At 49.4% G+C, this 16,623-nt stretch overlaps 1 protein-coding gene across 4 annotated transcripts in view; it reads left to right on the top strand.

Annotated features, from left to right (window-relative positions):
• Window positions 1–16,623, top strand: part of NSF (N-ethylmaleimide sensitive factor, vesicle fusing ATPase) — an 85,018-nt gene extending 68,395 nt beyond the window's left edge. For 2 of the 4 annotated variants that reach the window (XM_074562274.1, XM_074562271.1), the window contains exons 18-21: window positions 4,628–4,762; window positions 5,618–5,731; window positions 14,438–14,493; window positions 15,103–16,623. In XM_074562274.1, coding sequence (XP_074418375.1) covers window positions 4,628–4,762; window positions 5,618–5,731; window positions 14,438–14,493; window positions 15,103–15,121 — 324 coding nt within the window. In that variant the 3' untranslated portion in view covers window positions 15,122–16,623. Of the gene's footprint in view, window positions 1–4,627; window positions 4,763–5,617; window positions 5,732–14,437; window positions 14,494–14,903 lie in introns of all 4 variants that reach the window. The other 2 variants (XM_074562270.1, XM_074562272.1) reach the window with 1 other exon arrangement.

The following is a 16,623-nucleotide window of genomic DNA, read 5'->3' on the forward strand; positions in this document are numbered from 1 at the left end:
GCTGGATGTACAATTTGTGCAGTGTTAGGAGATGGGCTGGCTTAGCGAGATGCTCTCCACCGCTCTTGGGGATGCCCTTCCACTGCTCCCAGAGGCCCCCAGCCCCTCGCCTCGCCGGGGTGCTGGAGGCTTTCACCGATTTACGAAAGTTGACAGGGGAGAGGGGGGAATAATCTCCGTGTTTGATAGAATCCCAGATGCATTCCTGATTCCACGTCAGTGGGTGTGAATTGGAAGCAACTCCAGTCAACGTTGACGTTCCGTTTATACTTGTAAGCCTGGGGAATTGTGTTTTCTCCTGTTACATGTGAATCACGGAATGGTTCATGTTGGAAGGGACCTTAGAGACCATTCATTGCCACCCCCTGCCCTGGGCAGGGACACCTCCCACCAGCCCAGGTTGCTCCAAGTCCTGTCCAACCTGGCCTTGAACCCCTCCAGGGATGGGGCAGCCACAGCTTCTCTGGGCACCCTGGGCCAGGGGCTCACCACACTCACAGCCAAGAATTTCTTCCTCAGATCTCATCTAAATCTCCCCTCTTTTGCTTTAAAACCGTTCCCCCTCATCCTATGGCTCCACTGTACTGAAGAACTGTTGCTACCCCAAAACACACATGGGAAAGTGTACAAGCGCCCCAGGTTGAGTGAAGAGCTGGTGGGCAACCAACAAAGGTCCACCAACACTTGGGTATAGCATAGTTCAAGCTCCCCTCGACCCCCCTTGCCTAGGGCTGGTGAGATTTGCTGAAAATTCCATAATTTGATGCTCCACTGAAATGTTGAGACTCCATTTGCTTGTAGCAGAGTCTACGTAATTCTTTTATGTTCTAGCCTGTCTTCGATAGTCGATGCAGTAACGTGGTGCCCATTAGGAAGCAAATACTGCGTTAGAGGTATCAATCTCATAATGGTTGAAAATGTAGTTGTTCTAAACTACTTCCTCTTTTGATCTTTGTATCCTGTAGTTCTCTGCGTGACTATATCCTTTATTTGGGTAAAATCCCTGTAGCAGAGAGGTGAAATCCGGGGTTGTCTCACTTCTAGGAGGCAGCGGGGCGAGACACACACCTCTGCTGGGCGTCCCCCGTCCGTACAGAGGGACCTCAGGCTCCCAACTGGGGCACTTTGCCTGAAAATGGGCGGGATGCCCCCAGAGTGAAGGGAGGTGCCCGTACCTCGTCTCCGGTGATGGAGGAACAGGGAGTGAAGCTGCCCGGTAACGAGCCTGACACCAAATCCCTTCAGCTGGTGAAAAGCCAAGTTCCTGCTTACTTAGTAGCTACTCTCTTGTTGCGCCTGATTTTTGGAAATTCAGCTTGAATCCTGCTCTGCCACGGACTGAGCACGCGGCCCGTTCCCCATGCGCTGGCTGCGGTGCAAATTAAAGATCAAAAATGTGAGGATTTCTAGAAAACGGGGGCGCTTTGGCAGTACGAGAGCCGGCGGAGCAGCTCTTCCGATGGGCCTGGATGCCTTCTCCCGCTGTTGTGGTAACGCCTGGGGCAAACCCTTCCTGGCTCGTGGGGGTTCCGCTTGTTTGCCGAGCGAGTTGCCTGAAACTTGGAAAAGTACAAGGGACTCCTGACGCTTCATTTTCTTTCAGGAATTGATACAGTGGAGATTACGCTCGTTTTACCAGAACTGGTTTTCCAGCCGGTCAAGTTTAAAGGTAGCAAGTCGCAGCGCACAGCTTCCTTTGGAGAAAGCAGGGAAAAAAAATCAGTATATTTTGGGTGGAACTGTTAAAAAAAACCTTTTAAGCGCTGTTTTGCAGAGCGGCCATCTGTTCGGAGGAGTTTTCAACCATCCATCTGTCAGTGCAGGGGCCGGAGCGTGGATCCTAACGGAGATACCTAAACGCTGCTGATGGATCCGATCCCTATTAACTTGTCTTATTGCTTTAGAACCCTGGTGGGCTTTTGCCGTTCTTAGCGTCCTGCTCGCTTGAGTTCAGCGGAACTCCATGGTGAAAGCAAACATCCTTTCGTTCGGCTTGAAACGGCTGCTTGGTCATTTCGTGTCGTGCTCCCGTGTTTTTATTTTGAGAAACAGCAGTTTTCCCCCTCGTCTCCTCTACGCCACCTCTCTGCCTACCCCCCGTCAACTTACCACGCGTCTATTTTGGGAAGTTATTCCATATTTCCGACCATCCCCGTTGTTTTTTTTCTCTGATTTTTCCAACTCGGTGATGTATTTGAAATTGTATGTGAAATGCGCGGTGTCTTAACGAGCACCCCGTATTCCTACGGTAGAATAATGACTTTTGTTTTACTCTTTTCCCATTCTAAAAATGTCTGGGTGTTTGCATTTTGAGTGAGGTTTAGGTCTGAGCTGGTGTTTTCACAGAACTTGCCACAATGACCGATTCCGGTGGCTTTTCTCAACGGTAGTAAGTATTTAGAGTCATTTTTGTGTGTGTAGTAATTGTCCGCTGGCCTGATTTACAGCGAGTTGGGGGTTTGTCTGACTAAATGTGGCTGTCAGCGGTTTGGGTTTCTACGAGTGAACCGGTCGTTTAGCAAATAGTTTGCTGTGTGAGTCCCAGTGTGGGCAGCGTTTCTGGGAGGGGGTACGTGTCCTCTGGGCTCCGGTAACGAGGAAGGAAACGCGGAGCATGAGATCACACGTGGACCTCGGAAGTTAGAGGTAAAACTCCCCTCGCTAATTCTGTTTCTGCGCTGCTGCATCCTTTCCTGGTGACACCTTTCAGTCTCTGATGAGACTAGACTCCATTTTTTATTATAATCAAACGCAGAGTTCAGTGGCGGTGAAGTTGCTCGCGTAGCATCCTCCAGGCCATTAGTTTGCAAATTGTTATTCCCTGGATTGGTGTTTTATCTGCTGCCCCGGGCTCTCTACACGTGCTGTTAGCTGGATTTTGGGAACAGATCACGGAATCCCAGCCTGGCCAGGGTTGGCAGGGCCCTCTGGAGATCATCCCCTCCAACCCCCGGCCAGAGCAGGGTCACCCACAGCAGGTGGCACAGGAACGCGGCCAGGCGGGGTTGGAATGTCTCCAGAGACGGAGACTCCCCCACCTCTCTGGGCAGCCTGTGCCAGGGCTCTGCCACCCTCACCCTTTTTACACACTCAGACCTTTTTCTGCTTGCTCTGTGCCACCAGCGGGCGAGTTTTGTCTGGTAATAAAGCATTCCCCGCTCCCACTGTGGTTTTAAACCTGGCATTTCTGTCGTCAGCTCAGGAATTTGCTGCTTTTCCCCATTTGGTTGCCCAGTGGGTTTCTGAGGCTTTTCCCCTCCCCAGAGGTGCCCGCGCTGGTGTGGTGGTGCCTCCTGAGGTGTCGGCAGTGACGAACCCGCAGGTTAACGAGCGCCGCGTTTCCCTGGCAGCCTTCGTGTGCAGCTGGGACCGGGGTGAGCTTTGGTTCCGACCTGCCGGCAGCGCGTCTGTGGGCCGTCTTGGGCTAAAAATGAACTCGAAGCGAGCACTGGAGTTTGTTACCAGTTCTGGTGTGCTCTCATCGTCCGTCACCCAACGCAGGGCTGTAATCTGAGCAAACACAACAAGTCGGGAAAAATAAACAAACGCTGAGAGGATGCATCATCTTCATGAAAGATGTATTAAGTTTAAAGAGGTTTTCATCCGTTGTCAAAGGAATGCGAAGCGCTTACGAAATGAATTCTGGCGGCTCGTTTGGTTTTTGGGTTTTTTTGTCTTTTTTTGTGATGATGGACAGAGTTTTGTGTCACGAATTTGAAATTCGGAACTGTAGCTGGTGCTCAGAGACAGTAGGCTTCTGTAGAGCAATGGAGGAGGATGCGTGGCCAGCCAGGCGCCCCCTGCGCCCCCGGGCTCCCCGTGAACTGAGCTGGAGCAGGGGCTGCTCCCAGCCCGTAATCCCGGCTGCTCCTTCCGTCAGCCAACGTTTATCGCTGTCGGCTCACTCCATGGTCAAATCCAAACGGCGCTGAAATGGCATTTGCGGGGTGAACTAGCAGAAGTTGGCTGTACTGGCCGTTGACGTTTGCCGTTCGTTGCTCTGTGATTTACAAACCCTGCCGTTGCTCGGGCCAGCCTGGGACTGGTGCGTGTGCTCTGTCGGTTTGAACTCGGAGGCTGCCAGACGTGGGACTGTCCTTTTACACAACCACACCGGCAGCGGGAAGTCGTAGGAGCTTACGGCAACCTCCGCTCTTAAAGCGTGAGCTGGAAAACCATTGGAATTGTCTGTACAGCGGCAGAGAAGTTGCCGTACCCACAGGATTTCTAAAGCCAGGCTGTTCCCCCGAGAAGTCATCTGTAATTCAGCTTTTGGGAGTGCTCGTGCTTTTAAATTTTAAATTTAATGACGATTCAAGTATTTGTAATGATGAATTTAAGGGGAACGGTAAGGTAGGAAAGCTGTGAGTACGCGTGGGTCTTCTGCGGACCATAATTTTTGAACGATGTTGGTGGCATTACTTTGACTTCTGGAATCTGATCCTAGTCTTGTATGGTTTGTGTTGAGTACTTCTACTGACAGATTTAATCCCATTAATTTCATTTTAAGTGGTATTTTTACACAGCCATTTTCTTTTTTCTTTGCAGTTAGCTGAAGCGTCACAATGCTGGTTCCTCTCTTGTGTTTTTTTTTCCTTTCTTGACACTTATTCCGTTGTGTGGACAGGGTCGCAAGCTTCTAATCATTGGAACCACCAGTCGCAAAGATGTCCTGCAGGAAATGGAAATGCTGAACGCTTTCAGCACGACCATCCACGTGCCCAACATCGCAACGGGGGAGCAGCTGATGGAGGCTTTGGAGGTGAGAAAAAGCTCAAGAATGACAAATAAGCTCAACATTTGCTGGAAATGAGCGATTTTGCAGTAAGTCTGCATTTGGGAACACTGTCCCACTTAACATTATGTCATAACGTAACAGTTCTAAGGCTTCTCCGCATTACTTTTTCATACAGTAAATTAAGGCGAAATGAGAGAACCGGTAGGTCTGGGGAAAAAGTTTGTGGAGTGGATTGAAAGATTCCGAGGGCATGGAAGTGGGTAATGAGTATAATCGGGGCACTTGAACAGAGTGTGCCTGGAGGGTTCCAAGCTCTCATTGACTGGAACAACATCAAATGAAGGTGTTTATAAGAGATTATAGGTTCTTTATGAATTTGTGCCCTTAATGGCTTCTTATTCCATGCCATAGTGGAAATTATAGTGAATATTGGAGGCTGATAAAATGAACTTAACAGGCAAATCTTTTGTGTGAACTTGCAAAATTGTCACCGTGATGACAGCCCCGAAGCCTGCAAGACGCAGATGCTCTTGCAGCCGTTTTGAAAACTCACTGTGGCATGAGCCACTGTGTTCCCTCTAGACTCCAATCTGGAGAAAACCTAGAATGGATCATAAAAGAGAATCAGTAACTGTTTGATTAGAGATGTTATGGAAAGGATATGGCATTCCATTATTCCATTACGGAATAAAAGAATGTCAGTGTTTTGCCTTGTTTAGATATATTGCAACAACTTTTCCTTCTAAGCTGGAAAATGCTTTCTAGCTTCTCATTCCCTTTTTCCTGAGTTCGGTAGCATTATTCTTACTGACAAGCTCCCGTTGTTGATTTTTAATGTTTTTTTTTTTTTCAACTTTTTTTTGTCCCCCCCGCCCCCAGCTCCTGGGTAACTTCAAAGACAAGGAACGCAGCACTATCGCACAGAATGTCAAAGGGAAGCCTGTCTGGATCGGTATCAAGAAGCTGCTGATGCTGATAGAAATGTCATTACAAGTAAGAATGTTTCTGGTCCAGGGAGGACTTGGGGTAAAGAGCGGTCTCAGGGGTTCCCGCTTCTCTGCGGACTCTCGCTCTGGCTGTGGGGTGGGAGCCTTAAAATCCGTGTAATTCAGAAAAGAGCTGCAGTGAGAAGAAATTTTCTGCACAAAGAAATCACCCGGTCTCGGTCCGCGGAGAGATCTTTAAAAACCACAGTGCCTGTGGGCTGTTCAGAGCTGCACCTCGGAGGAGAGCATCTGGCAACCAGGGGGATTGGATTAACTTACCTTTCATGAAATTTCTTCCCTACACCCGGCATGTTAAGATCGCAGATAGCAATCACTTAGGGTATTTTTTATTTTATTTTTTTTTTAAAGAAAAAGGTGCCTGTGCAGGTGTATGTGCTCTTTCCCTGAAGAAGATAAATCTGTCAGGCTGTTCAGCTGCTCTTCTCTCTATTTTCCACTTTCAGCACTTTAAAGAAAATAATTGCAGAGGGTAGAAATATGTAGCTCTTAACCCTCCCCCGCGCCCGTCCTCTGTGCCTGCGAGCCAGCCGTCAGGCTTGTGCTCGACAGGAGATGCACGCGGAAAATGAGAGGGTGTAGCGTGCGGCCCTAATCCTCCGCCGCTGACATTTCAGCGCCCTTCTGAGTCCTCCCCCCCCCGCCCCTCGCACACACTCTCTTTTCACATCAAATGGATTTAGTGCAGCTGAGTGAACTGTCCTTAGATCTTCCTAGGAGAGGCTGAGCATAAGCTGAGAGGCATGTAGTTTAGCAGCATATAAGTCATGTATCCCTCTGTTCGCTCTTCGCAATTCTGTTAAAACTTGCACAGCACTAAGGATGTGCTCTGACTGGATGTCACCTCGGGGAATAAAGCCATTTATCTAGATTACTTTTTCCTCTTCTTCCTTGGCTTTTAATTCCATACCTACAGGCAAGTCAGTAAGTCATTGCTCACATGTATTAAATGTGTTTAAGGGGTGCAGGCCTTCGGGGGCTGCCTGGCTCCGCTGCAGTCCGTTTCACTCAGCCTTGACAATGGATTCCTTCTTCTGACACAGGACGGATTCTTTTGCTGCTTTGACCTTAAGTTGTTGGTTCCTTTCAAAACTCGAGGTTATGTAGCTGACGGGCCGTTCTGAACCCGGAGCGTGGGTGGAAATGCTTACCCCGGCCTCGCTGACGGCATGGCCCCGTGGCCGCACGGCGGGATGCTGCGGGGAGGGAGCCCTGGGCTCTGCGGACAGCTAAACTCAGCTACGCTGCTCTTGTGCAGGTTTTTGTTTTAACCAGACCACCGTTTGGTAGATGAGGCCGTGACCGGTGAGGCAGAACCGTGACTCTTTGCCGTTTCTGACAGATTGAACTGGTGTAAAGTGAAGGGCTGCTGCCGCCGATAGAGGTGATTGATGATCTCCCTTTGCTGCTCTACAGGGGTGGTTGGGAGCAAGGCGACTTGTGCTATTACCCTCGATTCAGGTAATTGTGTAATAGCACAGGTAACAGCATGTGGAAGCTAAATATGTAGAAGTTCTGTTCCGAAAGGTCTTGAGGTATTTACATGACTCCATCTGCTGAACTGCTAAAAATACAGGAAAGCAATACAGGCTCTCGCTAAATGGAGAACGCTCCTATCTGAATGCGTCGAAAGACCACAGCGAAGAGCTGATTTTGGCTAGTTTTTACAGGAAAGCAGAATTTCACCAAACGAGAAGTCCAAGACTAGTTCCTTTTTTTTTCCACTGAGCCTGGACCACAGCTTTTTAGAAAGAGATTTGAATCGGAAATCCCTTAAAAATTGTAAGCGATGGATGAAGTTTCTCAAAATCGAGCTGATTAGATCCCACGGTGAATGGATTCTTTGCAAAAAAAGTGCACCTGGTTTCTTTCTGTGCGGTCACGGATTCTGTGGTTTTTGTTTTACTGGACTAGCAAACCCAATGGATGCACTATGTGGGTATTCTTAAGCTGCTCAGATGACTCTCAGTTTGTTTCAGGCTAAAGTCTTGCTGAACCGGTCTCTCAATGCCAAAATCCTTCCTTGGAGTACCGTGAACCACTGCGTTGCTCTGGTGTCTTGGGTTGCTTTGTTACCTTGTTTACGAGCCTTGTAAACCACACTTTTTGGCAGCTTAATTTCCCTCAAACTGTGTTTATTGCTATTCCTGGCCTCCTTTAATGTCAAACTACTCGTATTTAGTGTCACATACTTTGGCCATCTTGTGTACACTGGGTGTCCTGGAACGACGTTATGTTCTTGTTCAAAAGAAGCCTTTGATGAGTGGATCCGCTCACGATCTGCCACGTGAATCCAGAGAAGTTCCGAGGTGTCCTTGGCAGCCGTACGCGGAGCACCTCGCAGTGCTCTGGGGTTCCGCGCTGGCTTCGCCCTGCCCCGACGCTGTGACCCTGCCCCGGGGTGCTCCTGGATACCTGAGCTGCCTTTTTCCGTAGCTGGGGACTGGTTCCTTCTCTTATTTCGCCTGCCTGTCCTGCTGCTCTTGGCCCGCCCTGGCAACGCTCCCAAACCCCAGGTCTGTCTCCTTGGAGCAGGAACCCGACGGAGCTGGGCAGCTTTCCTGAAAGCCCCTTTTTGCACCTCCGGGGTTTCCTGATTTGGGAACTTCTGTTCCGTGTAAATAAAACTTAACTTAATCTAGGCGGTCTGTAATGTATTTTAGCTTACATGGGAACTTATTTTGAAAGGTCATCATATAATATGGCCTGTATTATTTTAAACTAAACGCTGTCTCTGGACATACTGAGAGTTTGGATTTTGTGGCGGTTTTACAGGAGTACTCTGTGACCCAAGGGCACGCACGTCTCGGTGGAGGATCTCCTCTTCTCTGGCCTGAAGATTAACAAAGTCTCTTCAGTTGCCTTTTTTCGAAAGGGCTCCCAAGCTGTGTCCTGAGGACCTAGAAGGGAACAGTCATTTTCTTGCCACCCATCTGAGCCGCGTCACAGAGTCAGTCTCCGTGCTGCCGTTCTAGAAAATCTTCCACCCAGTTTGACAGCAGCGTCTCTCCTTTCGCTGGGCACGAGAGGGTCTGTTCAAGAGTCCCGAAGCTGCTTCCTCTTTGTGCTCTGTTGACACCAACTTCTGCTCCTTCCAGGGCAGATCAACCTTCTGCTTTTGCGTCTGCATTTTTCAATAAGCAAAATTCGATCAGGTTTGCCTCTTTGTTGCCTTTCAGCTTCCTGCCTCAGTCTTTCGGACAAGATATTGTGTCTGCAGATAAATGCTCTTCCTCCTCCAAAGACTCTGTAGAAGCTGTGTCAGCACCGGTTATGGCCACAGTGTCTTACCATGGCCACTTTCTTACATCTAAGTGAAAAGGGACGGGGAGGCAGCATCTTCGATTTGGGAAGTGGAACACTGGCACTGGAGTTTGAATTTCAGCTGGTGGCATTAGGACCGATTTTCTAGGAATGACAAGAGGAGATTTGTTTGTGTGTATCCATCTCAGATCATGTAGGTTTGTTTTTTGTTTTTTTTTTTTAACAGAACTATCTGATTCATCCTTTGTTGTTGTTTCCTGATTGTGACGATATTTCCATGGTTTCACCAAGGTCCTGGCAACAGGACCATCACTTTGCAGGTAGATAATCCTCGTGGTCCCTGTGCCAGTCAGTGAGATAAGTCAGCTTAGAATAAGCCAGGCGCTTTGACTGTTCCGTGTGACGTTCTCTTTCGATCAGCTTTGGGCTTCCTGGCGGTGGCCAGAAATCATGCCTTGTTCATGGTTCCTTGGGTCAATCTGAGGTGTGAAAGACTGGCTCTTCACTGCGTAAATTGCCGGTTTTTGTGGCCTCTGCAAAAAGTGTCTTGACTCTTCCCCCACTGTTTCATGCTGTCGGTATCGGTGTGCCTGGCAGCAGCAGAAACGTTGCCTGTGCTCGGATGGATTTTGGCGCTCAGCAGTGATTCCGTGTGGAGTGCGGGTACGTAAGTAGTGAGTTGCTGCTCCTCTGACCATCAAGCTGCCTTGCACTGGTTTTTGCCTGATTGGCAGAATGCCTAAGATCTTAGAACGACAGAATCATTCTCGTTGGAAAGGACCTCAGGATGTCATCTAATGCAATTCAGACCTTCAGAAAGCATGCATGTGGATGACTACAGACATCTCACCACCCTCTTTGACATCAGCATTAGATGGGAACCAGGCCTTCCCAGCTCCGACAGGAATGGATGAAGGTTGGATTTTGGACTGTTGTCATCAAGTGACTGTTGTCACTTCTTGGCAGTTCGTTTGCCCCACTCTTCTAGCTTTCTCATGGAGAATCTGTCTGTGAGTTTGGACCATAGATGAGAAGTCAAATTTGAGGACTTGGTGGGCTGCTACTTGAGTTACTCCTCTGAAGAAGTCCTTTCAGAAGTAGACGTCTTCACTGCCAGTATCTACAAAAATGCTGTTTGTCTTATCTGAGAAGGCCAGGGATCCCTTTCAGATGCACTTTTCTACTCATGGTCAAAGATTGAATGCATTTTGTCCTTTTCCTCAACCGCCTTTCTTCCATGGGCTGTCCGAAGCTTCTACTGGTAATTCTTTTTGCTTAAACTTGGCCCTGGCAGCTCTGGTTCCTGGGTTTGCTTTGGCTCTCCATATAACTTGAGGTTTCAGCCACTTTTGAACCTCCTGTCTAGGACTTGCAGTGAGCGCTTCATCTAGCTCACCGTACAGGTGGTATCTGGTTCTCTAGGGTAAACTGTTGGTGACCACCTTCTCTTTGGGTGAATGGTACGGAGAGCAGGAAGATACTGAACAGATACATTCTGCTGATTGCACCCATAGCGTTTTTTTCATCTTTTTCTAGTCCAACCCCCTGCTCTGACCAAGCACGATCTACTAGAACAAGTTGCTCAGGGCCGTGTCCGGTTGGGCCTTGAATATCTCCGAGGGTGGAGACTCCGTCACCTCCATGGGCAGTCCCTAGTGGTGTGTGATCACCTTTGCAATGAAAAGCTTTCTCTTCTGTTTACGTGGAACTACGTTTCAGTTTGTGCCTGTGACCTCCTGCCCTGCCAACGGGCACCACTCAGAAGAGTGTCTCTCTCTTCTTCTTTTCTCCTTCCCATCAGGTATTTACACACACTGGGAAGAGTCACCTTTCCCTCCCCAGTTCTGAGTCTTCTCCACTCCAGACTAAACAAAGGCTCTCACAGCCTCTCTTTGTGTGACAGATACTCAAGACATTTAATCATCCTTGTGACCCTTTGCCAGACTCTCTCTGGTACCCACTGTCTCTCTTGTACTGGGGAGCCCTGAACTGGAGACCGTCCTCCAGCTGTGGTGTCACTGAGAAGAGGGGAAGAATCATCCCCCTCGATCTGGTAGGAACGCTCCTCCTAACAAAGCCCAGGATGCTGTTGGCCATCTTTGTTGCAAGGGCCTGTTGCTGGTTCACGTTCAACTTGTCCTCCGGGACCCTCAGGTCCTTTTCTGCAAAGTCACTTTCCTGCCAGTTTTCTCCTGGCTTGTACTGGTGCCTGGGGTTATCCCTGCCTAGGTGGAAGACTTTGCATTTCCCTTTGTTGAACTGCATGAGATTTGTGTCGGTCGCTATCTCCATCCAGCTGAGGTCTCTCTGAATGACAGCACCATCATCAAGTGCATGAAACAACCTCCCAATTCTTTGTCATCCGCAAACTTGCTGAGGGTGCACTGTTGGCTCCCATCTGGACACCATCTGGCGCATACCGCTAGTGACTGGCCTCCAACTGGACTTCGTGCCACTGAGCACAACTTTTTGAGCCCAGCACTTTAACCAGTTTTCAGTCCATTGTGCTGTCCCAGTTATTTAGTCTGTGCTTACCTGTAAATGCCACTTTGTGTGGCCACCTGGAGTTGTGCTCACACCTTTATCAAGTACTAGCCATTCTGGAAACATCCAGGAGTATAGGAAGAGAGGTGGTTGAGTTGTCTTAGGAAATGAGGTCACAACGTACCTCAGGGTGTCATCTAGTCCAACCTCCTGCTTCAACAGGATCTGAGACCCTTTGCCAGGTGAGAGTCTCGTAGTGTGGATTCCACCTGTGGATCCCCTCAAAGAAAGGGGACTCGGAAGTAATCAGTGTTCAGGGTGCGTGGCCCGTGTGCGTGTACTCCTATCCCAATTGTCCTCAGCCTTTCTGATAGAGTCATAGAATCATTTAGGTTGGAACAGACCCTTAAGATCATCGCGTCCAACCATAAACCCAACACTGCCAAGCCCACCAAGAAGTCACGCCCGTAAGTGCCACATCTACGTGTGGAAGCAGGAGAACTGAGACAGCGACAGATGGGCTTTTCCCGTGGTGCCAAGTGTTGACTGGGAGAGACTGTGGAGAGGATTCAGGCTGGAGGGATACCACAGACACCATCTTTCTGGTCTCCAGTTACGTGGCACAACAGTCCCTCTCTTAGCACCCAGGTATTACACGTCTCAAACACCGCTCTAGGTGGTGGGGAAGCCATTCTTTTCTTCTGGGATCCCGACCATTGCCAGTATTCCTTTGTGTGTTAAAACCCCAACTTGAGCGCTCCGTGGTCCGCAGTGAGTTCTTCTAACTCATCCTGTTTTGTTGCGTTTATTTTTCTGATCTGACAATAGTTCAGGAGTTGGTATTGGGGCGTCGGCCTCGCTGCCGTATTTCAAAGTGACAGGAAGTGATACGTTTTTAGGCTTTTCTTAACACAAAGCAGAAATTGTCGTTGTCTGTTTCTTCCCTGTCTGCATCACTGGTAAAACTGCTGTTGGTTTAGGATTTATTTTCTTCCAAGCTGTTATTGAAGATATTTGTGTTGCCCTTGGTTGCGGTGGCCCTGGTTTTAAATAGATGGCTTCTTTGCAGCGAGAATTGGTGGAAATTTTCCTTTAGGAATATAAAATGTGGTGGAGGAGTTCTAAGAGCCCTTGTGCGGCCCCTTCGGTGGGAGGCCAGGGCACATGCTGAAAATCTGCTCCCCCCTCCAAGGACAAGTCCTAGTTTTATGTTTTGGTAGAGCACTTGGCTGCAAGTGGGTGACAGAGCTGGGAATCTTAGAACCAGTCAACTCCATAGTACCTTTTACTGAACGTTTGCAGGGTGAACCCACTGTATTTTCGGCAGCAAATAGTCTTCATCAACACAAAGAGGTGTTGATGAAGATTACAGAATGAGCAGAAGTTGGAGTTTCTAGGCCAAATGAATTGTTATGATACAACATAGAGGTACTTTGAGAACCAACGCTCTCCAATTTCCAAAAGTTTATAGTCCTAACGTGCTGTGTCTTGGTGTAGTAATGGCAATTTGCCTAGTCTTTCACGTTAGAGAGGGTCAACAAGCCCCGTGCATCAGCGCACAGAACTGATGCAGTTGTACGTCGTGTCTTCTGATGGCAGCCGGTGTCTCTGTCTCCTTGGCGGCCCTTCCTCCCGCTTCCCTGTTGGTGCTCTCTCATTGTGGGGGAAGAGGCAGGGCTGATCCCAAGGGGCTGTTCCTGGTTGATGGAGCCATACCACAAGTGACTTGGGGGTACTGGTGGATGAAAAGCTGGACGTGAGCCAACAATGTGCGCTTGCAGCCCAGAAGGCCAATCGCATCCTGGGCTTCATCAAAAGAAGCATGGCCAGCAGATCCAGAGAGTTGATTCTCCCCTTCTATTCTGCTCTGGTGAGACCCCACCTGGAGCACTGTGTCCAGCTCTGGAGCCCTCAGCACAAGGACATGGACCTGTTGGAGTGGGGCCAGAGGAGGCCACGGAGACGGTCAGAGGGCTGGAGCCCCTCTGCTGTGGGGACAGGCTGAGAGAGTTGGGGTTGTTCAGCCTGGAGAAGAGAAGGCCCCAGGGAGACCTTAGAGCCCCTTCCAGTCCCTGAAGGGGGCCTACAGGAGAGCTGGGGAGGGGCTGTTTGCAAGGGCAGGTAGCCATAGGCCGGGGGGCAGTGGTTTAAACTAGAGCAGGGCAGGGTTAGATCAGCCATTAGGAAGAAGTTCTTGGCTGTGAGGGTGGTGAGACACTGGCCCAGGTTGCCCAGAGAGGGGGTGGAGGCCCCATCCCTGGAGACATTCAAGGCCAGGCTGGATGCGGCTCTGAGCGACCTGATCTAGTTGAAGATGTCCCTGCTCACTGCAGGGGGTTGGACGAGACGGCCTTTAGAGGTCCCTTCCAACCCAACACGTTCTGTGACTGTATGTGGGTACTTCAAGTCCCGGAAGGCTGGTGCTGTGATCCAGCGTTCCCTGCTGTGCCAGCCCACTGCACGCGGCTCCTCTCCTCCGCTGCTGGAGCTGCAAGGGGTAAGGAGGACAGAGGAACACTGGGGACATCTTCGGTCCCTTCTGCTCCTGACTGTTTGCTTTGCTGCCGCAGCTCTGGGAAGGGGCAGAGGGAAGCAGACAGGGAGAGCCAGGCGAGCACTGAGCGTGGGAGGAAGCCAGTGTGCAGATCGCCACGAAAACAGAAGCACCTGATAGAAATGCTTGTGCGTGTTTCCAGTCTGGCTCATATCGCGGCTCTGAGAGCACATGGAGCTTGTGCTAATTAGCTTTTTCTCTTGGTGCAGCGCTGGATTGGTGCTATTTAGCTGCAGAGCTTCTGGACAGGCAGGGTGACCTCTGGCCAGGCCAATGCAAGGGCAAAGCAAGCACCCACGCGCCGCCCCCGTTGTCTTTGTGGCCTCGTTTTCCTGGTGGGCTCCTCGGCAGATTGTGTCACGTTAACGGCGATCTCTTTTGTTTGGTGTTTAGATGGACCCTGAGTATCGGGTGAAAAAATTCTTGGCTCTTCTGAGAGAAGAAGGAACGTAAGTACTTCTAATTTTAAAGCGTTGTTCAAAATTCCCTTCTCCTCAGAAACAAGCATCCCTTTGAGGAGAAACTGCAGTACCTGGTCTCATGGTTGGCCCCTCCGCCGTTTCCAGAATGGTGTATCAGACGGGTTCTCCTCACAGCCATACGCCACTTGTTTTGGGAGGGGGGAGGTCCTGAAGACTTTTTGAGCACCCGCATGCCTGAATTCTCTACTTTTCTTAATTTGCCTGAGACTTTAAAATCTAAACGAGCTATGGGGCCGCAGCTTAGCTTGCTTGAACTAAAGTAAGTCCAAAGAGATTCTGCTGGAGTTTAAATCCAGCTGTTTTATCTAAAATCTGGAACGTCGATTTCTTGTATTTCTCCTGTCTGAGAGAAGGATGTCCTACTCTTTCGCCTGTAGGTGTCACAGGGAGTAGTTGAGCCCAGTCTGGAGAGTGGCATCTCCTAGAAAATGACTTTCTAATACACGTAGGGCAGTACCTGTGCTGGGGCAGCTCCCCCCAGTGTCTCTCCTGGCTACCTGTGAGTGGGTTCCAGTGTGTGCTTGATGCTTTCGTACGTGTGCATGCTTTCTTGATGGATTTGGCTTCTTTTGCAAGAGTTCCTACCCTAGACTGAAGGTGGACCAAGTGCAAGATCTACAGCTGGAACAGTGACCAACCCGGAGAACGTACACTGGGATCTTTACTCTTCCGTGTTCAACACACTGGACAAAGTGAAACGCTCCCCTGTTTCCAAGAACCCAATGTGGAATCTGCATGTTTAGTGCAATACAGTATCTTTATTCTTCGTCTTCAATATACTGATGTCGTGTGGAAGTGTCTTCTAGAACACTGTGCTTCTGTCTCTGTGCAGGCGAGGCTGCGTTCTCATTTGATTTTAGCATGGGGGGAAATGTCCTGTAAGTTCTGACGCTAACGCTCACTTGTGTCCAGCATCCCGTTGCTACGATAGGAAAGAAATCCTGATTTCTAATAAAAACCTGCCGGTCCGTGGTGAAGGTATATTAAAGCACTGCTCTGCGTTATCCTGACCTGATGAATGCTTTCGTGTTCTGTCATCCTGTGCCTCACGGAGCATTGAGCCAGGCTGATCCCCTAAAGACACAATAATTCAGCTCCAGAATCGCCCCGATGCTAATTCCTGCTTCCTTTTACACCTGGGTGTTTTGTGGCCTGATGAGAGAGACTGGATAGTGGCATTAGGGACTGGGCGAAGGCAAGGAATTGTGTTGATCAGAGTAGAGGAAACTTCCAAATCCAGTGTTCAAGGCATCAGAGCTTGTTGTTAATTCGACAGCAGTTTTAGGGATGCCGATTCCGGCACGTGTGCGATGTAGATGGCAGCTTGGGCATTAGCCAGCCTCGTTATATCCCATTTTCCTGCCACGTTACCAAAGGTTGAAATTCCTCCTTAGAGGCAAGCGAGGAAGCCAGGCTCTGCGGGTGCACGAGATGCGTGTTGCCGTGTTTTTGCACTGAAATAAAGGAATGTATCAAACTTTACTATGTTGGTCCTTCCCCAAGAGTCACCTGGCGTCAAGGAGGTGCTGTCGACGATGGCTGCGTGAGGCGACTCCCCGCTGGTTCTCTGGCTCCACACGTTTAATAAGGTTCATGGCACATACCTCAGTTTCGTGGGGCATGAAATCAAAGCCATTTATGAGATCTTAGTCAGTGTCGCTTCCTAAACTTGACCAGACTCGCTGCGAAGGGCTAGCAGCTCGTGCCCAACGCCGCGTTCCCAGGCCGAGAGGGTGCTTCCCCTTCTGCCGGGCCCGAAGGTGGAGGTGCTGTGGTCCTTGGTGCGTACCTACAGCAGGCGGAGCATTTCAGTCACTCCTCTCTGGTTTCTTTTCCTTTGACAGTGCTGTTGTGTCGTGACGACATTGCGAGTCCCGGTGGTTATTATTCCCTCTCATTTTGTGTACGATCTTGTGAATTTATTTGTTCCTTTCTTTCCTCTGCTAGTCCACGTGACAGCAGCACACGTTAACTTATATTTCAGAGCAGATGATGTAAACCTTATCGTGTCTTTGTCCAGAACTATATTGATGAATAAATATCTGGTTTAATTGCACATTCAATGGATTCAATAAAAAGCACAACTACTTGTGATGA

Source organism: Larus michahellis, chromosome 18 (assembly GCF_964199755.1).
Source record: "Larus michahellis chromosome 18, bLarMic1.1, whole genome shotgun sequence".
Taxonomy (NCBI): Eukaryota; Metazoa; Chordata; class Aves; order Charadriiformes; family Laridae; genus Larus; species Larus michahellis.